The following is a 24,542-nucleotide window of genomic DNA, read 5'->3' as shown; positions in this document are numbered from 1 at the left end:
AAAAAACTTTGAGTGCCATATTATTTTTATTTCTGTTAGCCTTTAATAAATCTCCTTGAAACATAACCAAAAAATAGGTCACACAGTATACTGAAACACATACACAGAACGCAGCCATTCTATATATTATTTCGAAAACTTCATCCTTCGTTATCCTCTTATTGTAACTTCACTTAGACTCTTTTGATCATTCATTCTATACAGGCGCACATTTATCTTATGGAGTCCTCCTCCTGATGGTATCCTGGAGCTACAAAATATAAACTTAAAAATAAAAAAAATAAAAAATTCGCTCTCTTTGCCTTTGCAGCCGTTTGTATGTTATTTACTTTGCGTGCGTTTTATACATGTATAAGTGTTAACTAAAGAATTCCACCGTCCGCCGCCGCTGAATGTGGGTGGTTAAATTTTCTCCCACAACATTTTCCAAACAAAAGAATTTAAGCTCCGTTGGAGTTGGAAAAGAGAGAGTACACACAGCACTATTAAGCGGGAATAGCACTGATAAGAGGTTTTAATTCTTGTATATTTATGTATGTATATATAGTCCTTTAGGCAAATATATTCAAGCTGCATTTAAACATAAAATCATCCCTTTTAAATTTCTTCTACTAAAGGAGAAAGTTAAATATTTTTCCCAGAGTTTTTGTGTTTGTAATTAAATTTATTTGGATCGATGCGTTTAATAGCAAAATACCGGTTCACTTGATTGTATAGAGCACTCCACTCATGACGCTCTTCCCGTATTTTTGCCGAGTAAAATTCCCAAATATGTACAGTACATGTACTCCTACATTAAGTTTGTCATATTGTTTTTATGTATAACAACAATGTACGCCTGGTAAACAAACATATAGAAGGAGCTTTTCCGGCATGACCTAATTTTTAGTGCGCGGCAGCAGCAAGGCCTGTCGAATGCAATCAAGTCCTGTTTTGTGTTCTGTTTTTTTGTTTTTGTTTTTTTGAAGAGATGATGTTTCGTGGTGACACGATAAGGGTTCATATAGAACAACAGGGATTCCTCCAACTTTGGGGGGATTTTTGTATATATACATACATACATCAACATGAAAAACACAATGGGGTTCCATATGTACATATGTACGAATATGTGTTGATATGTCTACATAAAAAAAAAACATTAGACGTACGTTGAGTTAGATTTTAGAGGATAAAAGTTGCCTAAAGATCTGTTTCACACACAACCCTTCTAGCGTTTTGAAGAACAAAATGCCTTCATATTTTTGTATGAAAAATTTAGACGTTTTAGAGATATGGAATTTAGTTCGGTGTTGATGTTGTTTTTTTTCTTCTTTAAATTATGACACAAACATTAGCGGAAATGTCGAAAAAAGGAAGTGTTTAATGGATACAAAACTTTACACTTTTGTCTTAATACATTTGTATGCATGTTTATTTATGTACCTATACTTACAAAGAGTCGCCTGTGTATGTTTAAAGAAAATTTGTATAAAAATTGTCCAATATCCTCTTTAATACCTACTTTACAAACTAAATATTTTTAAAGATTAAATTCCGCGTTAAATTTGTAATTTTTGTGAGTATAATCAAAGCCTAAATCAATTTTTTCCTGAGAATCAATTTAATGCTTTTCTAAAACGTAATAAAATACATAGGATTTTTTGTTCGAAATTGGTTTTAGTGGTCTTGTGCTATTATTTCCTTGGACTCTATATATTTCATTGATGCATATGCCATTTTTTATTGCCAACTCTTCACAAAATAAGTTGAATTTTCTGTTTTAATTTTTTTTTGCAAAGCTTTGAAATGAATTTGTTCTTTTAATTTACTCATTTTCAAAAGTATCAAGTAGAAACTTTTAACTTTTTATCTAATTAGAAAAAAAAGAAACCTCCTCCCTCTTTTGCCAAAAACAAAAAAAACTTTGCCAAAGGCTCATTAAGTTCTTTCCAAAGGTACAAAACCCATTGAACAAAAAAAAACTTTTTCGTATCCTCAAAAAAAAAAAAACTTATTTAAACCCTTTGATCTTAATTGTCACCACAAACTTAAAAAATAAAAATTAAAAATGTAAAAATAATATGCTAATGGTTTTTCTCGAGTTAAGGGGTTGTTTTATTCTAAAATTTGATTAAAAATCTAGAAACTGATATCAATTTTCCAAATAACATCTTTTCATCCAAACATAGCCTCAATTCCCAATCGCCTTAAGCAATTATTAAAATTAGATTCCAAAAACGGTAGAATTTTGCCAATTTTCCGATACTACCCCAAAAAAATCTTAGGTACGCCGTCACTTATTTTTCAACCCCTATAACAACTTCCGTTTCGAAAGATATAAAAAACAAGATTAAAATTATATTTTGATTTCGCTTTTCCATTTTGACTCTTATATATTTATATACCTATATTCTGTAGGATTTCCCTTTCGAACTATTTTACTATTACTTTAACATTTGGCAAATAGAAAAAAGCTTCTTTCTACTCTCAGAGAGAGATTTCAAAGAGAGAAAAATATATAAGCTTTTTTTGTGTCCTATATATAAAACACAGAGAAAATAATCCAGGACTTCCTATATATAAAAATAACTGCACAGCCGCTATCATCGCGAAAATGAAGTAAATACACAGACACACAAAATATAGAGAGAAACAATAATGATGTGCTTGGGAAAAAGTTTGTCCTTTTTTTCACCTTTGTCTTGGGTTGTTTGGCTTTGGTTTTTTGGTACCAGCGCACTCGGTATACATAAATAGCTTGACCTAGTTTCGGTGTTTCCTTCTTTTTTTTGTAAGGGTAAAATCATCCCTGTGTTTAAATACTTTTTTTTGTTGGTTTTTTTTTTTTGATAGATATGTTGATAGATAAATAATTTAGATTAATCTTTGCATATTTTTTACATAATGTACGATACACACACAAGATTTAATCGCAATCAATTTGTGTTTTTTTTTTTTTTGAAAGCTAAAAGCGTAATGAAAGTACTCGTGTTTAAAAAAAATTTAGCTTGAATTCAAGCTTTAATTTCAGTCAGTATTTTTTTTTTTAAATACCTACCTACTAAAGTAAGAAATTGACCGAAAAAACTTTTGGAAAAATAACCATACCAATTATAAATTTCCTTAAACATAGCTTTACCAACCAAGACTTTTCTTGGTCAGGTTTATGCATTTTATAACCTTTCAGATAGGTTATATTCCTCAGCTGCTATTGCCACCATTTTCTGTTTACATGAAAGTGAAAAAAAAACATACATAAAGTATCCCCTCAAAAGAAAAAAACAACATCGTTTATAAAATTGAGCTCCAACAAAATTTGATTTCTTTTATTTCTTCAAGATGCTTTTCCAGAAGGAAATCTTCAAAATCGCTAATAAAACGGCGGCCGTTAAATAAAAACTTATATTCTTTTTTATTCAAAAATGTTTTTTTTTTCAAAATTTTAATCGTTTCTTTGAAATTTTATCAGACATTTGGCAGAAATTTAGAAATTAAAAAAATACGGTTCAATGGCAAGTACCTTTAATAATGATTTAAACAATTTTTTTTTCTTTATCAGAAATATATCATCCTTTTTCAAAATATTTGTAGTTGAATTCCTTAAACAAAATCATATCACCAGTTTTTGAGAAAATTATACTCTTTTAAAATTGGTATACAACGAACTATTACTGCTATAATTTTGTTTATACAAAATTAATTTGAAAAACTATTCTGTACCTAAAATCTCTAAAAACTGCTAAATGCCAAGTTTGAAGTGAATCTCTGTCAGACTGACAAATTGATTGGTTCTCAGAATTTGTTAACTTATTTATTCCGATTCGTTACGGATTTCGACTAAATGAAGTTTTTTTAATTGTGATTGCTGAATTTTTTGAAATTTTGAAAAACCCCAACTTGAAGAATTACCAACTTTGCTCCCTTGATCATAATTTGATGTTTGTTTTTTTTTTTTTTATAATTTGTACACTTAAACATTGGCTATAGTTAGGAAAAATAAATTTATATACAATTTTTATATTTTGCGAACCATTTTGCTATAAACTAATTAAAAGTTCAAAAATTTAATAAAATTGAATTTCTAAAATATGTAAATTTTAGAGCAGCTCACTGAAAAAAAGTAATGTATGAATTATTATGTATAAGTTGTAGGTACCTTTATTATTCTGAAAAAAAACCTGCTTAGTTATCCATTAACTAGTTGAACTTTTTAATAAACAATCACCGTCAATTTTCGAAATTTGGGTATAGAACATTTTGCGAAGAGTTTTAAAAAAAATTAATCCATATACAAGAAACGTTTTTTTTTCGAAGTAATTGAGCGGATCAGTTTATTTTACCAGTCGAGAAACTACAACAGATTTTATGGAGGTTGCATTCTCTTGAAAAAAGAAATGTCACGAATATATTTTTGGTGAAACATAAGGTTCACAGCTATAAAAGCTACTTTTTCTAACAGTTAAAAAAAAAAACAAAGGAAATGAAGGTACCAATTTCTATTTCAATTTTATTGATATTTTTTGAGTCTGATTTTCAGTTTTTTTTATTTAATTGCAGAGATTTGAAATAGGTATTCAAGCAACAATACCAACATCCGGGTTCAAAAACAAAATACAAAATGAATTATACTTTTGAATTGTTTTATAAATAGCTTTTACTAAAGGTTGTAAAAGTTAAAAAATATATATGTATATAAATAATTCTTCTATTGTAGATATTTAGCTTCTATTTTTATGTTTTGCTTGTGACACTGCATGTTTTTAGTTTTTTTTGTTTATTTTCAAATAACATCCAGTGATTTGCACTGAGTCGGAAAATCGCGTGTTATCAGGTTGTTGTAAAAAAATTGTAAGGGTCAAATGATGACGGAATTTATGGTGTGGAATAATAAAATTTAACGAAGAAGATAAAGTCTCAAGTGGTTTTGGTGTGTATAGTGTACACAGAAGGAGCTTATAGAAAGAAAAGGTGACATTTATTTTGTTTTTTTTTTTTTTTTACATAAATTGAGAAAGAAGATATTCAGGTTATAACTGATTGTATGAAAGATGTCCGTAAAATGAATTTAAGATTGAATTTTCAGTGCAGTAGAAAATTTGAATTCTAAATTATAATATTTTCTTGTGAACTCAACAAAAATGAGGAACTATTTTTGTTTCAAGAAAAAGAAAGTTCCTCAAACTAGTTTCAAAAGGACGTCATTCATTTGTCAAAAAGTAGTTTTATTTGGAATATGATTGGTTTGCCTAAATACAGATAAGAAGCAAAACCAGGAAAAATAAAATACACGACTGGGTCGCACGAACTTGCTCTTGGAGTTAAAGTTGCTTAAATTTTTAAGACTTTTTATATAGAAATTTGGAAAATGTAAGTAACAACCATATAGCTAAAAAAAAATCAAAAAAAAAATAAAATTCGTTTAAAAAAAAAAATAAAAAAAAATCTGAAATTAAATTGCCCTCCAAAACAAGTATGCAGTTTTGATTGATATATTAACATGCATTTTTAGAAAAAAATTTTCAAAATCGTTAGAGCCGTTTTTTAAAAAACTAATTTTTTATAAATAATTTTTTGGAAAAAAAGTTTTAAAATAAAATTGGTATGCCATTTTGTAGAAATCACTAATCAACATCTAAAAACAAAATTTCAAAAAAATTCAATGTCCCGTTTTCGAAAATTTGATTTTTCAAAAAAAAATTTTAAAAATTTTTTTAAAAATCCAAAAATTTTTTTTTTAGAAATTTTATTTTTGGTTTATATTTAAATTATATAAATGCTTATTCAAAAAAAGTTTCGTTGAAATCGAATAAGCAATTTCGGAGATAATCGGATTAGAAAAAAAACGGTTCTATGGCAGGTACCGTTAATAATGATTTTCAAAAAAAAATTTTCATTGAAACATAGACCTTAGCTTAAAACTAGCATTTGAATTTTTTAAACAAAATCGTTGGAGCCGTTTTCGAGATATTTCAATTTGACTAAAATCGGTATAATATGACAAGTACCGTTATTTTTGGTCCAAAAAAATTAATTCCAAAAACCCCTCTGGAGAGTCGCCAAATAACGCTACATACCAAGTTTGACATTAATCAGTGCATCCGTTTAGGCTGTAGCTACTTATACAGACAGACAGACAGACAGACAGACAGACAGACAGACAGACAGACTGACAGACGGACTTCCGGGACCCACTTTTTTGGCATTTTCTACCATCGTAATGTCATGGAAAAATGTTATCTCAACTTTTTTTTTGTTGTACGAATGCATAACTTGATATATAGTACCTATATCGCAAGTAAAAATGACTGCAGTCGCTGAAAAATGCAAAAATTGAAATGACATTAAGACCATCAAAGTAAGAATAACAAAATTAACTAGTTTTCATAGTTGCGTTCGTTTTTATTAACGAGACAAATATAATTCCCCATAAAAAATATAGGAACGACTATATGCCAACTTTGTATACATATATTTCAATATTCTCAAAATGATATTTAATATTGTTACCAATTAAAAAACTCAAACAAACAAAACTGAGAAAAATTTATAACCATCAAGACAAAATAACAAGGAAGCAAAAGTTCACTGAGACGCACTGGCTGGGATGGCGTCTATCTGTGTATTATACCCACAGAGATACTTTACAGTAAATAGGCCAACATAATAAATACACAAGACCAGGAGCCGACACGTAGTATACATTTGGCCTGGCAAACTAAAGCCACTCATACAAAAAATTCACAAAAAATATCTTACTCCCACACAACTTCAGAAGGAATTATTCCTTTTAGTCTAGAATGAATAACCACACAAGAAAGATACAGAAACACAATGCAGGGACTGACTTAGTCAAAATTTGGGTAAAGGGCTCACTAGTTTTGACGTTTTTTTTTTTTTTTAGAATTTTCATATTTTAATTTACTTGCGAATGAAAAAACATTGACAAGTTCTCAAAAATAATTGTAAATGAAAACTAAGCTTCATTCTAATGATTTAACTGTTATAAGTGATAAATACACTAGTTTCTATTGCAATAATTATTATAAAAGGTACCTATTAGCAAAACCTATTTTCAATTTTTCGGAACCTTCCATCAATTTCGTTTTACTTAATTGTCAATTAGTTACTCGCATCCGGGACTTCCAAAGACCAATAAATTGTTAGAAAAAAGACAAATATCTTGTCTTCAACTTTTTGTCCTCCAAATTTAGCAATAAAAAAAAAAAATAAATAAAAATAACTGTGTATACGTGGTATATAGCATTAGCTTATTCTTCCAAGATTTTCAATTACATCACTCTTGTGTTGATTCATACTAAATATATGAAGAAAATCATAACAGAGCTTTACCACCACCGCACAATCCAAGAGCATTGAGCGCAATCATAATTAAAATGTTCTGGGGCATTAGAATTCTGCTTTGATGCGTGCAACTGAGGCAGGGCAAAGCAACTCTCTCGTAATCTGAGGTTAGCTCATATAAATTGTGTAGAGGGTTTTGAGAACAGTGAAGTGCATATATATCATCATCATAATTTTACACACCTTACAGAGATACATAGAAATAGATAAACAAATAACTCGAGCATAAGATTTTTTTTTTTCAAATTTCTTTGTGTGTGCGTTATGTTTATGATAATTTTTCATGAGTTTCACCTACAATTGTTTTAGATGATGATCTAAGATTTTTTAGAATTATCCGTACTATTGTTATGTTTGTTTTTATTTCACTGTAAATTATACCTAAGAAGATTTATCCGTTTTTTGATTTATTGAAAATTGCACCTTAAAACATAGAAAATCATCCATATAATGTGAAGATATATTTTGTATGCATTTATAAACAAACATTTTGAAATAGCCCAAATGTTTTTACACAAGGTTTTTTTTTTCCATTTCTATTATAGCTTGAAACATAACTCGGAACAGAGAGTACTACCCGACAAATAATTTTGGTTCTATAAAGCTTTACAGATGCAATTGTTGCTTCTGTAAAGCATTATAGAAGCAAAATTGTTAGTAGGGTAGTTTGCAATTAATTTGAAACTAATTGGCAATCGATTTCAAGCTTACTCGGTAGTAAGGATGTGCTAAAAGTGATTTTTAAACAGAAGTGATAGCAGTGAGCAGCATAAAGAAAGAGCAGCTACTAATAGCTGCTCTTAAAATCAGTTAACGCCGCAAGTTACTTTTTAAATTTCTTTTTCTGATTTGAAATATGATTGAAAATATGGAATTGAAAATAAATTCAAAAAAAGTAACCATTTTCGAATTTTTTAATAAGAAACAACTCTTTGAATGCCTGCAGTGAAACAATGGTATTTCAAAATGAACTTCTCTGTTTCGTCATCTTCATAGTAAAATTTTCTCTACATCTGTGCTTTTTTCATAGTTAATCAAATCATTAGCAGTGAAGTTATAAAGAACAGAGGGCAGTTATACTTATTTAATCAATGACATTTTTAAGAGTTTTTCTTCTTGTTCACCATTGTATATGGAAATAAAAAGAACACAGCAAATTGGATTGGTTTGGATTTTGGCAAGGCTGGGGACTGAGCTGTGAGCAGTGATATTGAAGAGCAATTGCAACTGTTCTCTGTTCAGTGGAAGAGTAGTGTGATTGAAAGCAGCTTTCTCTTTCACCTAGAAACTTTAACCGAAAGCAGATACTAAACAGAATTATTAGGTGTCTATGCGGTTTGCAATTCATTTCAAACTAATTTGCAATGGATTTTAAACTATGTAACTTATTTATTAATTCGATCCGAAAGAATTTTAATGAGGTTTTTAATAGTAACATTTCCGTTAACTTACCGGTTTTGGAACCCGACGGGGAACTGAGGAATGTCCTTCACTAACCTATAATGACAAAAAAAAGAAATACATTTAGTACAAAGCTTAAATTAAAAAAAAAAAATTAGAGCTATAATTTAGGTGAGGAATTATTGTCATCCTTTAACCGGATATATGTATTTCTATTTAATTAACGTTACGATATATGTATTATTTTAAATAACACAAACATTTTGACTTAAGTACAATTTTGAATATGACTATTATTGTCCATGATTATTAACTAGGTATAAAATGCATTTTATATCAAATCACAATGTTGTATATCCGTCAAAGTGCAATGATCTATTTAATGCACAACTTCATAAAAAAAAGGTTCATAAACTTTAGGTCACTAAACTTCAAGGCGAACAACCCCATTTTTACGTGAGTGTATCTCATTTTAACTGTGTTGTGTTCATATTGTTGTCCCTCAACAGGTATTTTATATATATTTTTTGTTATTAAACAACAAAATAAAAAAAAAGTATAAAAAATAATAAATGAAACAGCTCCAGAATTTTAGTCATACTTAACCCACAAACTAGCAATTTATATTCACAGTGTTGATTAAAGTGAAAGCGCACGCGACAAGTCCAAACATATGCTTTGAAATGATTGCAATACCAAAAACTCAAACGTTGAAGTGGAGCCTTTGGCAAGAGCTTGTAAATTATTAAGAAGGTACTGAAAGTAGTTGTTTTTTATTATTTTATGTAATTAATTACATGCTCGACGAAATCATGATAAATTAAAAATTTAACAAGAGTTTTTTTATATTAAAAATTTTATATGCATAAAACACCTCAAGAACTTGTCTCAAGCCGTGAGTAGTCAGTAAGTCTGAATTTACTATAAATAAAATTAACTATATCTAAATACAACAGTTAATTAATTACTTTTATGACAAAAGTTGTTAAAGATTAACCAGTTTGAATTGGATTTTTTGCATTCTTTTTTTAAATGGTAACAATTAAAGTCGTATTGTGACATTTTATTGTGCACTAAGTCATTTTTTTTTTTTTTCAATTTTAATCAACTAGTGGTGGACAAATGAAAAAGTGGTTTTTTTGTGAATTTAAATTAGATTTTTGATAAATAAATTGAAAAAATGTTATGCCCCCAATCTCATTTATAAGTAGTGTACAATACTGTACATCAATTAAGCATCATTTCGGGAACGCTTTTTTGTGCCGAATCCAAGAATCAAGAATTACATTAAATTTGTTTGCGATATTATGATAAACAATTGAAACCCCTATGAAATATGTATTAAAACAATAAAATATGGTCCTTTACGGGAACGCTTTAGGACTTTGAATAAATGATGTATTTTATTATTGATAAAAATCTTTCAATATCATATTATAAAGACTTTTTAAATAAAATACACGACATGCTCTTTTGGTTAAAATTCTTAAGTTGACTGACCCCTTTAATGTCTCTTAGAAAGTTAAAATTCAAAGCATTTTTACAAGTTTACTTATGAAACATTTTGTTGATGTAAAAAAACATGCTAGCACAATGATTTTATTACAGATGGAGATTTAATTTAATTTAAATTGATTTAACTTCATATTATCAAACTAGACCCAGAGGGTTTCGATTTACATCGACGCGTCGGCAAATTGAAAACAAGAAAGTATTAAAAAAAAAATCTTATAGAAAGTAAAAAAGAAAAGTCCATACACTCCTACAAAATTCTAAAGGAATTTAATTGATTAAACAATAATTCGGCCTTCAACTTTAAGGGTTCGTAGACTTTCAAGGCAATCGCCCATCACAATTCAGACGAGACAACCAGACTATACATAAAATCCTTGATATATGTCATTCACATCGAAAAAAAGGTAGGTATATTCGAAAAGAAGAAAAAGCCTATATAAATCTCTCTATGTTTGCTTGAATGAAATAATATAATGTTTCTTTACGTACCTACATAGGTTTATTTTTTTATTTTTATGAACTCACCTCCTTCGATGGTCCTAGTAGAAACAAACTCCTACAACCTAAGATGATATAGAGAAAAATAAACGTTTGACGATGACATCGCATCGATGTCAATGTCAGACCAGAATGAATATGTAGGTACACTGTACTGTACACTGTACAGTATATAACTACACATATTTATGTATAATTTGTATTTAGAATTTCTCTATGACAGAGATATTTTCTTCTTGACGTCATACTTGAAAGAATATTTTATAATCTACTTAGAATTAATATTTTAAAGTGCTACGCAACATCTACGCACTTTAGTCATTGAAGTTCAACGTAACATTGGAGGAGGTGTTAAATAAATTGAAATGGTATGTGATTGCATTTCTTATTAAATACTTTAAGATTGCTTAGGATCATTTTTTCAGTGCAGAGTTAATTCAGAGTAAGGTAAGAAATAAATTGAAGACCAGTAGTAATAATTTTTCAATAAAGAATGAACAAATAAAAGTCTCTTATAGTTATAGATGAATGAAGTAAATCTGTCCTGTTGATCCAGAATTCACTCATCAAAAACCCTGTTTCCTTGGTGAGATGGAAAAGTATACCTACTACTAATATTTTTCTAGCGATTTTCAATGGAACACACTTTAAACGAAATCAATTAAAATTCCATCTAATTAAACACGGAGAAAAAAGACCACTTAAAAATAAGCGTATTCCGTATTAAAATAAGCGGATTTCTGCATGGTTGTTTGACAAGATGACTTTCGTCAAAAATTAAGTGGACGAATCTTCTTAGTTTCTGATACGTGCAAATTTAAATGAAATCCACTTAATTAAAGCGGAAAATCATCTTATTTTTATATGGAAACATTTTAACTAAAAAACTAACTGTCAGCCACTGGTGATCGATGTTTGATCCTAGGACTAGGGTTGCCAACCGTACTCTAAAAAAGAGTATTGTACTCTATTTCACGTGTTTGTACTCTATAATCTATAACTCTGATAGAGTACGTCAAAATACTCTTTTTTTACTTAAGGCTAAGTGTACAACCACATAAACATCTTAACGTTTACAAATTGGTGGATAACTTTCATATTTCTAAAGATAATTGAATGAAAAAGAAAACGAGGCTTAAAATATTTGACCTTATAATTACTAAATATGAACAATTGTGATTTAGAGAGTACAAAACACTATAATTTTGGTCGTTGTTTTAGTATGACCTACTTGTTTTGTTTGTTTCTTAGTCAGACTTTAAATTTAATTTTTTTAATTCTGTTTTGGAATGAAATTGAATCAAAGGAAGGAGTAAGCTTTTTTCAAAAAATTAAACTTTGTTTTTTTTTTTTTTTAATAGAAAAATATGAAACGCAACTGATGATATTTTTCTTGATTTTCCAATGTTTGAACTGGTGTAACTTTTGCTGTTTTCAATATAATTCATCGAAATAAAAAATGTATAGAATATTTATACCTTTATTTTTTTTACAAAAAACGGTTTTCAATATTATGTTTAAAAAGGATTTTTTACTTTTTCAGAAATATTAATTGAATTTATTTTTAATTCATATTTGTTCTCTATTTTACTTTGTTTTGTTTAAGACCTCAAAACATTAGATTTTTTCTTGTAAAAAATCAAGGTATTTTTGTTTAAGTTAAGCTTCTTATTTCTTTTTATTTCGATGAATTATTTTGGTAACTGCAAAAAAAACTAGATTATCGACTCACGAGTATGTCAAGGGCTTGCATTCAGTAGTGTAGGGCTTTTTACTTTCATGGTATTAATTTCGAACAGTTAATAAGCTTAATGGTGCAAAATTTTAGATCACCTTTTAAGCAGTGGCACAAACTCTTGTCAAGAATAAATTAATTTTTAGAAATATACTAGAATAGAAGATTATATGAAGTATTTTGCAAACAAAACTATCATTTAGGGTCACTTGAAATTAACTCACGTAGGACATACTTGTATAGTTTTTTTTTGTTAACCACGGGTTTACTAAAGGTTCCCTATTTAATTGATGTTTGGGCTTCAATGATCTTTAAGATGTAAAAAAATTATATTTTCAACCTATCTAACTATTCCCAACATAATATTACATACTTTCTTCTATTTTTCGTATACACAACAAAAAGCAATTAAATTTCAAGATATATGCTCAAAAACAGCATCAAAACAAGGAATAAGCCGGTAATTTTCTTTGTTTACATTCTGACGCCTAAACCCCTATTCAATTTCTGTAGGTTCAACTTACCAACACAAACTCACAAGTCAGTGTTTGATAGTGTTGAAAGTTAAGTTTTCATTTCTTTCTCCAGCATTTTTATTCCATTAAAGTGCATCTTTCTATCTTTTATTTCACCATCTGCAATTGAATTTATTCGGTTGTGCAATAATTTTTTGAATTTTATTTTTTTTTTCGGTTTCTTCTATTTCTCGTGTTTTATATTCCACAAAACGGGAAAATCAACCAAAATGAAATCCCGAAAAAAAATAACATCAACAAGAATAACAACCAGACGTAGTCGAATGAAAAACATCCAGAGAATAATCAAAATAAAAATAAAAAAAAAAAAAAAATAGAAAAACAAAATTTAACAATCTCACTTACACTCATGAAGGATTGTGGGCATACACATATGCAATGCACCATTGCACTGTCGGTGTCGATGTATAAAATGCACAGCGAAAGAGAATGCAAAAGGAAAAGTTCAATGACATTCGCTGGATGACGACGACCATAACACAAAAGCAAAACTCGAACAAAAACATAAACATAACAAACACAAAAGGGAGATGGGAAAATGGAGCCGACGACCGGCGTTGAAAGTTTGTTTACATCGCCATCGTGCATCGTCGTCGTCATCATCGTCAGGGATGTTGCACTGTTGCACCTATAACCATCATCAGCAACAAAGATGGCAGAGAAGTTGTATAGCATACGCTTGGTCATGTTGTTGTTGTTGTCGTTGTTGTTAGTGTCGTTTGACGATGATGATAACTTGCTACTGGCACTAGGGGGCGCTAAGGCGTGCGTAACAGGGTAAAAAAACGCGCAAAAATTTTAAAAACAACCACTTTTAAACAAGGAAAACTATATCCAACTGTGATCCAATGCACTTTCTGTTCTAATGTAAAAAAAGGCACCGAATCAAACTAGAAACCAACGAAATACGCGAAACGGGGGAAAAGAGTCTCCCATTGAAATGGTGACCAAATGCGGGCTATTTTGCTGGAACCCTTTTTGAGAAAAACCTATACCTAGCTAGACTTTGTTCTTTCAATCACAAACGCGCAAGGAATCATAAAGTCTTTTGTTGTTTTGAGCGCAATCGGGATGAGGGTGGGTATAAAGAAAAACCTCCTCTATTCGAATAGGGGGATTTCCTGTTTAAACCGGGTTATTGACATCAAATATTACCCAGAGTTTTCATATGTACAAGTATGTATTTGTGTGAGGAGATTCTTTAACTTCCTGCATTACAACAACATCGATTTGTGACACATGTAACAAAAGTCAAAAGGATTATAATGGCCAAAGCAATGTTAAAAAAAATATGAGCTGTTTTTTTTTTTTTTTGTTCTTGTCAATGTATTGGATCGTATCTCTTTGCCTTAGGGACGATTTTCTATGGCATCAGTCCAGTGTTAATCCCCTTTTATAATTGCGTTTTTTTTTTCCAAAGTAAAAATCTTATGAGGATTGTGAAATGAATGTTGTAATATCAGCGATATCTAATACAGTCATAAATTTTAAATGACGTGTAAATTACACATTCATAGGGTGCAATGCCTTAACAAGAGAAATAAGTACCTCGTGGGGTCGTTTTTTTTTTGTTGTAATCAATTTTATCATTTTTATTCTTGGCAATTAAATTGATATTCATCGATATTAAAAAATAATTAGTAGCTTTTTTGTGTAAATGACCGATAGATGTTTGACACGTGTTTTTGTTTTCATTTTTGCTTTATAATGTGGTTAAAGGGTTCAAATTTTTGTAGACGATAAGATTTCTAGATGCATCAAGAAACACGGGGTTCGAAATAGAGAACAAATACCTACGTAATTTAAATCGATTCCAATGATCGACACGTTTATCACTTGACTGTGGTGGAGAAATTTAAAAGGAGTTTACCATGGATCAGTGATTTTATGGGACTCTTTAACGTACTTTTATTTGTTTTTTCCCCCCTTAATTTTTTTCTTATTATTTGACAGTTAAATAAATAATGGAGAAAAAAAAACACCTAAAAACAAGCGGATTACACATTAAATTAAGCGGATTTCTTTATGGTTTTTTGCCAGGCTGAATTCCGTATTAAATAAAGCGGACAAATCTTATATTCTTGAATGCGCAAATTTAAAATAAATCCACTTAATTTAAGCGGATATAAGTATGATAAATTGCAATTAAAGCGGAAATCTTATTATAATTTGTAAATTATTATTTTCTGTCGGTTTTTTAAGATGAAAATTCACATTAAAATGAAATTAATTTAAACAAATTCAACTTATTTTAGGCGGAATTTGTATTTTTTTGAAGAGCGTGGGATTTAAGGTGGCATTCATCTTATTTTAGGTACATAATCAATTCGATTTTAAATTTATTTTTGTTAAATCTATGAAGTCACTAGTTTTTGAGTATAAAAAAGGCATTTTACAAACTCTGACAATTAGAGGGCGCTGATGTCACCACTTTACAATTTATTTAAATTCTAATGACTAGTAGCGCCTTAAGTAAAGCTTCTAATCGTTATCGAGTAGAGACCTAGTGATCAATCTTTTAAGTTAGTTTTGTTTTATTTTTGTTTAAATGTCATGGTTTAAAAAATGGCGGCAGTAAACGAACTGTCAAATCCATACAAAATTTTGACAGTTTTGCCATTTTACAACATTTACTAGGTTTCATGTTTACACCGTTTCATGAATAACCCGCCTGTTGTACATTACACCCCGTGCTACCAAGTTATTTTCAGTCATTCACTTTCTGCTCACACTATGATTTCGATAAAATAAAACTATGTAAAATCTATTACAATGAAAGAAAAAAATTCTGATGACAGAATAACAAGATCACTATAAAATATATACATAAACTATAAATATAAACTTACAATCAACAAGTATTTCAATAGCCCAAGCCCAAGCCAAGAGAGTCTCTTGGTGATGGTGATCTGCTAACATATTCCAGGAACACGTCCATTGAATAAAAGATTATCATCAAAAATTGTGTTAGCACGACTACGCGCACGCTCATTTCATTGACTTCAATTTATAATATGCGCGACAATAAGAAAAAAAGTATACATAAATATTTTTGTATAGAGATATTTTTAACGTTGTCGTCGTCACTTATAGAATCTCATAGTCACGCTTATAAGATTCATCCATTGGAAAGAGTAGACTTAAAGTAGAGATAGGAGAATACACTACACATTTATATTATTGCAAAATGTCTGATGACGCATAAACAACTGAGCCTTAGACGTTACAAAAAAAAGGAAGACTAATAATAAAAACAGATCATCGGCTCCAAACAAAAGATTATATGCCCCAAGGCGTGTAAGAAGAAAACGCTGAAAGTTCGTAGGCATTTTTATAAATTGATTGTACTAGAGTGTGTATATTGTAACCAATATGAAGCCGGTTCTTAATGCCGGGACACGTATAAATAAAAATGAAGAAACAAAAATTAAATAAAGAAAATATAAAAAAAGGAAGTCAGACATTGTGTTGCGTATATATTTTTGTTTTTATTTTTTTCGTATTTTCTTCGTTTGTTGTGCTCACCAGCTGAACGATTGGTAAAGTTCAGAGGCTTTTTGGTTGAAGTGTCTTTATTTTCCTGAACTGAACAACATATTAAAAAGGAATGAAGGTCTTTGAGATGTTTTTTTTTTTATTTTTATATGTTCAATGACCGGCCTCGACCTCATGCCTACTGATTAATATTTATTGGGTAATTTCACTGAGATTTTATTTTACCTGAAGTTAAATATAATTGACAGTAAAAAAATGAATGACGTTTAATTGATATGATAGGTAATTAAATGTAGGTATACATTTTTAGAAGAGGACAAAGACGTTATTATTTATTATTTTCGTTTTTTGATACAAATTTGGAAGTTCTTGAAGAAGAAGAAATTATATCTTTTTTTTTTTAAATCTTACAAACGTAATTTTTTAAAACAATAAATCACAAAAACGGACAGTATCTGTTTCATTTTTGTTTTGAGCGAAGATAATTTGAAACATTGGCAGCACTGTGTTTTCAACTAACATTAAAAATATAAAAATAGTAGATGAAAAAAACAAATGACATTTTCTATATACAATTTATCGATAACTTTAGGGAAGTTAAAATTGGTAGTACTGTTTTTATCTTACCAAGAGCTGAGTCTTGAAATTTATCCTATCTCTGCATAGCAATAAAAAAATTGATTGGTTGGCGTTGGGCCTTATTTTTCTAAAAAGTGTTTGTACACGAAATTATCGAACTTTGCGAACTTCTTAAAGAAATTTTCGATACTAAGCAGAGTACATATTATATTGGTTTGTGATGATGAACAAACTTTTGCAAGAAACCGCAACCCGATAGAAACTGGTGAAAATACAAAAAATTTGCGGTCAAGACTGACATTTCACTGACATTCAAAATCAACAAAGACACGTCCACACTTAAAAGACGGTATTCACATTGGCTTCTCGTTGGTCGCCGCCGACTCATTTTGACTATGTCAGTCCAAAGATTATTAATGAGTTTTAAATTTCCTGCCTTTTTTCTGACATTTCTTTCTCATCATGAAGTGCAAGTGAGAAAGCAACACATAAACGTCAAAATGAGACTGCGGGCGGAGTGAGGTTAATGTGAACACCGTCAAAGACTGTGGAGGAGTTGTTAAGAATGCTGTTCAACAAAGTAAAAAAATAGTGTTGGTTGACATTATGTGAATACTGCTAAAGACTGTCAAATATAACTCCGATCACCTGTCACTATCCTAACAAAAGAAAGAGAAAGTTCATTCCAAGTTGGACGGTATTCACATTGGCCTCACTCCACGGACTCATTTTGACATTTCTGTGAGTTTAAAATGTTGTCTCCTTTAGCTATCTCTTTCTCACAAGTGAGAGTTAGAAAGCAACACAGAAATGTCAAAATGAATCGGCAGAGTGAACAACGGTATATGGTTAGTAATTTTTGGGAAATGTCTAAAGCCAGAACTATAATTGGCGGATGGAGTCGGATGCTAATGTCAATTGTTGTTGTATTTCCATAAGTTTCCATCCGACGAGTGCGGTTGCGAGCGCACTCATCGGATGGAAACTTATGGAAATACAACAACAATTGACATTAGCATCCGACTCCATCCGCCAATTATAGTTCTGGCTTAAGCATTTACACAGTTAAATAAAAATATCTATATCACAACTCGTCACTATCGTGAAAATGTAGAAAATACATGGCATAACAAATATGTCATAACATTAGTTGGCAACATTATTTCCACAAGAATAGGTACTCTCTATGATAATGGTACCGGTCTTGCGCTTCTATTTTGTGGATGATCTTGTTACTTATTCGTAATGGATAGCAAGCACATTGAACGCCATACAACTATTAGGTATATGTGCCTCTGTAATGACAGCAGCTTTGGCAGTTGAAATCAGGTATCATTCTTGCCGTCATCATTGGCGGCGTGTCGTGGCTATCTTTTTGTGTGGACTTCTTTGTTAGAGTTTTCCTTTTTCTATTACTTTACTGTTGTCATTTTTGTTTTGTATCTCTTTAGGCTGATTAATTTAATGTTTGTCTTTTCTTTCTTGTTACTTCCACACTCGATTTCAATTTTTTTTTTCAGTTCAACTTTTGTCTTCTTATTTTTTGTTGTTGTTGTTATTGGTGATGTTCATCCATTATTATTGTTCTGTTGCTGTTGTACTGTTCCTGTTTGCTCTATGCACAATGCATCGCATCCACGCCGGCCGTATATTGCCTTTTTTCCTTCCTTATTTTAAATCTAGTTTTGTTGTTGTTGTTGTTGTTCCATAGTTTTAGAGTTAAGTGGTCTTTGTTGTGGTATTATCCTCGTTTATAAATATTATCCACCTCTCGAGTTCGTTACACTCTTTGTTTTGATTCTCGTTTGTTTGGTATCGTTTCTTCGTGGTTGTTGCTGTTTTTACTGTCTCTTGGATGACTTGACTCTTGCCGAAGAAAATAACTTGTGACGTCAAAATTAAAGGGCATTCACTTTTCATAGTTTGTTTACATTTTAGAAAAATATAGTTGCGGTATGAAGTTTTGTAGAAAGGTATTACAGAGTTAAAGGATTGAAAAGAAAATTTGAATAAGAATTTTAGAAAGTATTCCGGTCAAATGTTTTTGTATGACTATTTCTTTAAATTTTGTAGGAGTTGGCTAACCTCTTTTCAATCATTTTTTAGGGCGATTGTCTTAGTAGCTATTCAAAAAGTTATATTTAAGTAGGTTTCGCCAGTTTTGTTAGCAACTAAGATCGGTTCACACCCAATTAAACACAGTACAGCTCATTACAGTACAACTCATCATAAAACACTATCACAGCGAACAAATCGTCACAGAATAAATTATCATGAGAAAAGTCATCACAGGGATGAAAAAAATTCAGTTTGAGTTCTTTTTATTTTTATTTATTTTATCTCATGATCAAATATTTTGTGAAGCCTTTTTTCATATGGTTTGGTGGTCGCAAAGTATGCAGTCGATACATTTTATCAACAAATTTTAAAAATAAAGGAAAACAATTTGAGTTGATAATATTTTGACCAAAGCTTCTGAAAATTCCAACCAAAATATAAGTTCGCCAAACGTCAATTTAGGTAGAGTCGTTCGTGGTAAGTGTGCGCAGCCGGTAAGTGTGCGCATTGCTATTTTCTCGAAACTAGTGTAAAAATTTAAATTTCTGCTGATGCACAATTAATTAGATATCTGATCTTCGTCGAAGTCCGTTATATTTATGCTTCTGTTGTTTTTAATGTTTCGAGAAAAAGCAAAAGAAAAAAAAGCTAACTTTCCTTAAAATTTTTCACACTTTTCAAACTGTGACAGTGACCTGTCTTTGACTTAAAGTGAAATCAATTGATTTTTTTTATTGAGCTTACTATTTAAACTTTATGTTCCAATAAAAATGTTATTGTTTTTTGTATTTATTTATTAATATTTTATCAAAAACAATAAAAACTGCATTTGGGGTAAGTGTACGCAAAAATTTGGGGGCAAGTGTGCGCATGCAAATGCATGGGATTCCACTGAAAATATATATATTTGCACAAAATGCTTCAAAATGCATCAAAATCTCACAGTGTACAGAATGGATCAAAATAATGAGAAAATCGTATCGGAGCGGGAGTCTCAGACCCCTCGTTTGGTTTTTATATGTCTTTAAAAAATGAAAAAAAAGAACAATAGATATTCATTTAGATTACTAAGCAAAAGTACCTGCGCACACTTACCGTACACCCTGCGCACACTTACCCCTTCGAAGGGGTAAGTGTGCGCAATATGACCTGTTTTGGTTTTCTTAGAAAAACATAAATAATTTTATAAATATTAGTTATATTTTAATTGAATTTAAGAAGTCAAAACATGTATCTGTAATAATCAATTTACTTTTTTTATGTACATCCCATATTATGCTTGTAATACTTATTCAAAGTCAAAAGTGCGCACACTTACCACAAACGACTCTACGTTTTATATCGTGGGCACAACGCCAAAACCACGAATCTGCAACGGCTGCAAAGTTTTGGAAATTCATGCAATAGTATGGGAACTCGTGCTACGGAAATTGATATTTTAGGCTTTTAGGCAACAGATGGATGATTAGGGTCGAAGCAGTCGATAGAGGGTCCGATGACAAGTTAAATGCCGCATTAAAGTGAAAATGTCAAAAAATGCAGATTCGCGGTTTTGGCTTTGTGCCGACGATATTAAACAAAAATTTGTGCTTTAATATGCTTATGTTGGGAATTTCACTCTACATATCTTTCTATATATTTGAAATGTAAAGTGATTTTTTTTTTTTAGCTACACGTCATCAATTTTTTTTTTCAAGTTCCCAGTAGGTATTGTAACGCTTTTCTAAGAAAAAAAAGTCCTATTAAATAAACTGTGAATGCTAAAACCTTTTACCTTTTTTCTCTATCCGACATCAAATAAAGTAAATATCAATAAAGAAAATCAACTTTCCTCCTCAAATATACATATAAATTCCTCCCAAATCCTTCATCTAATGGAGTTTCTTCTCATTAAAAAAAAAAAACGAAAAACCATCAAAAACACAAAGAAATTGCCTACCATTAACCTCTATAAAAAAAGGAACAAAATAGGTATAACTCACTGGCCTATCTGTTACACTCAATAGAACACAGAAGAACTTCAAGGGACCTTTTTTTTTTTTTCTATATAATATAGCATCGCCTATATTATACAGACTATCAGACTTTACATTTTGCTCTTCTACAAAACTGTGGCTTCCCCTAGGTTATCAGTGTTTTTGTTTTGATTTTCCAGGAAAAAACTAGGGACAAAATACTTGCAAAGACATCACTTTTTCGCCTTCTTTTTATACCGTTTGGTGTGTCTCTTGAACCTCATCTTTCTAAGCATTTTTATCAATGTTTTTTTTTTTTTTTTTCATTTTTGTAATATGCGCAATGCCCTTCTATAATATGACGCTGTATTTATTTTTTTTGTCGTTGAAAGAATATATCTACAATAACAAAATAGAAAAATAAAAATTCTTAACATTTTCAGAATATGGAGGACATAAAAGCATAGCAAAACACTACGCAGTCGTTGAACTAACCGGCTTTTTTCACCCACTTCTCAATGTATTGGTTTTTCTATAATGTAAACTACCGGCAAGGAGTGGATATTGCAATATTGCCAGATCATTTTTCTTTGAATAACGTGTAGGTTTATAGTAGTTAAAAGACCTTAAGTTATACCTTTTTGCACACACACGTTTTTCATTGCCTTACAATTGTATGAAAGCAAGATAAAGTTGGTAAATTTTAGAAGAATGTTTTACCGGGACCGAAACAAAATAACGAAATTGGTTCGACTTTTTGTTACAAAAAATAGAAAATAGTTATGTTAACTTAAAAATAATACAATCTGGCAACTCTAACATTGAAGCACTGAATATAAACCTTTCAACAGTTGTTGTTATTCTATCTCTCTGCATTCGTTTGTATATCTGCCATTATATGGTAGGGATAAACGTTCTAATGGATTCATACGAAAATACGTGAAATTGGCTATGAAAAGGTATGGCTAAGAAGATCCTCTTTAGAAAAATTCTCTGATCTTCCACTTCATGTATATATCCATCCATAATATAATTCGAAAAAAAAAATAGTTTTGTGTATAGTTTTTGTTTACTTCAATTTTCTTTATTTTTTTTGTTTTTTTGCTTAATTCACAAAAAAAAAAGTAACAATCCTATAAAGGAACTTATAGAAGATATCTTTTTCTAGCTATACACTTTGTATTTCGATCTATATGTATCTCTTTCTGTTGCATTTGCACGTACAAGCAATAAAGAGGTCATTCATACCTTTTTTATACCAATGGTTGTGGAAAACAACAACGAAAGAAAGCATAAAATAAAAGGCGCATGGGCAACCATTCTTAGATAATACGCGCGCACCTGAAAATAATACTGACTTTTATTATTATTTTTCCAAGCGAACAAAACAAAAGGACTATACAAGATCTGTGTGAGAGATTTAGATCTCTGTTGGAATTCTTTAACAAAATAGTATCCTTGCTTAGAGGAGGAGAATAGAGAATAGAGAATAGGCCATTGACCGTTCGTCAGATAAAGGGATATAGATACACCGAGGCAAGGGGGAAAAAAACCTGAACGTAAAATTTATTATAATCATATTTGATTTAAACTAAAAACTTTTGGTAAATATTATAAACATTTGTAACTTGTCTAAGCAAAGTTTAATTTTTAACTTGTCTAAGTAGACCATAGTAAATCAAGAGAGTCAAATGTTTTGATTGTAAAGATGAAATATTTTAATTTAAATGTTGATTTTAACTAGGAAAACCGCTTAAAATCAATATTTTTTTCAGTTTGATTTTACTATTTGAATCTTAATCTTTTTGAAAATCATTAATTAAAGTGTTTTTCTTTTGTATAAGTTGTTTTTGCCTTCAGCTTGAATGAACATTTCTTTAGAACGGGTTACATCCATAGGTACGTACATGTTACACAAAGTAAGTATTGAAAAGTAGTTGGAAATACACCCGTTTACAACCGAAATGGACACTGAAATAGACAAAAAACACAAATTTAAATCACATTTAAAAAAAAGATCAGAATGGATAGGTTTTGGAGACATGATTTTCTAAAGTTTTTGTCATTTTTTTTTTTTTTTTCTCAAGTACACTTAGTTTTCGGGTGAGATTCTGAGTACCAATCAGAATAGTACCGGCATCTGAACATATGTATATACAAAAAACATTAGAATAACTAACTTTTCTAGGTCAAATCATAAGTTAAAGTTCAATGGGTCAAAACTTTTTTGAAAAATCATTTTTTAAAGAAAATCTTAGACTTAAACTGTCTTACATAAAGAAAAATTGAAAATCTTTTGAAAACTTAAAGTTTTAAATATTGAATGTTATTTTATTTTTGTTATTATATTTGTTATTATTTGGAAAACCGATTTACCAGAAAAACTTCACGGGAACCACCTAACTTCTGTTTTTGAGTCTGTCATAGTTCCGTGCAGTTAGTTAACTGCAACAAAAGAATACCTATGTAAAATGGTTTTTGAATGCATTTTTATATTATTTGTATAAGCGAAATCAATGATTTTAAACAGTTTCTTATTCCAATCTTCTACAAATAAATACTAATGGAATTTCGAAAGTTTTGTGCTTTTGAAAAATTTTTCAAATAGACACCACTATCTTCTTACTGAACATAACCTAAGTAAGGCAACAAAGAAGAGTTAGCAAAATCAAAGATTTTATCTAATTGACATTAAGGACAAAGGTTATGAGTTTTTTTTTTTATTTTGACCCTAACTTGGTGCATACGATTGCGTATGTATGTATTTTATGTTTTTTATCTTTATCAGTGTTGTTGTGAATACAGGGTGTCCCACAGTCACCGCCCCAAATGAAAACCATGGATTCCTGAGGTCATTTTAAGTCGAAAAACTTAAAGGGGTAATTTTCTCGTTTTCGTCCCGTTTTCGAGTTACCACGGTTTTTATGATTTTTGCTCTCTTGTCCTTTAACTGGCCTTATCTTTGCTAAACTAAGTTTGATTTGAAAGTTTTTTTTTAACAACCAATCAAGAATTTGTTACAGTTTAAGTTTGTCTCAAAACTTTTTTTTCTGCGGACAACTGTTTTTCCACAATTTTGCATCAAACACAATTTTCTTCGTTTTTTAAATTGTTTTTTACACTTTCATATCATTTATGTAAGTCAAAAAAACACGTTAATGAGTATTAATTTTTTGTGCTTTTTATTAAAGCCCAGTTTGTCAAACTTAGTTTGGCAAAGATAAGGCCAGTTAAAGGACAAGAGAGCAAAAATCATAAAAACCGTGGTAACTCGAAAACGGGACGAAAACGAGAAAATTACCTCTTAAGTTTTTCGACTTAAAATGACCTCAGGAATCCATGGTTTTCATTTGGGGCGGTGACTGTGGGACACCCTGTATAAAAATATAAAAGCAACATGCAATCGCAGGACACTGTGCAAATAGT

General features: G+C 30.2%; 1 protein-coding gene across 1 annotated transcript in view; it reads right to left on the bottom strand.

The window, feature by feature from the left end:
• The window catches only part of LOC129914716 (zinc finger protein 395), a 257,386-nt gene that overhangs the window by 33,609 nt on the left and 199,235 nt on the right, over positions 1–24,542 (bottom strand). The window contains exon 5 of the mRNA XM_055994062.1: positions 8,797–8,841. Coding sequence (XP_055850037.1) covers positions 8,797–8,841 — 45 coding nt within the window. The remainder of the gene's footprint in view (positions 1–8,796; positions 8,842–24,542) is intronic.

The sequence above is a fragment of the Episyrphus balteatus genome, chromosome 3 (genome assembly GCF_945859705.1).
Source record: "Episyrphus balteatus chromosome 3, idEpiBalt1.1, whole genome shotgun sequence".
Lineage (NCBI taxonomy): Eukaryota > Metazoa > Arthropoda > Insecta > Diptera > Syrphidae > Episyrphus > Episyrphus balteatus.
This window is presented reverse-complemented; position numbering and strand designations above follow the sequence as displayed.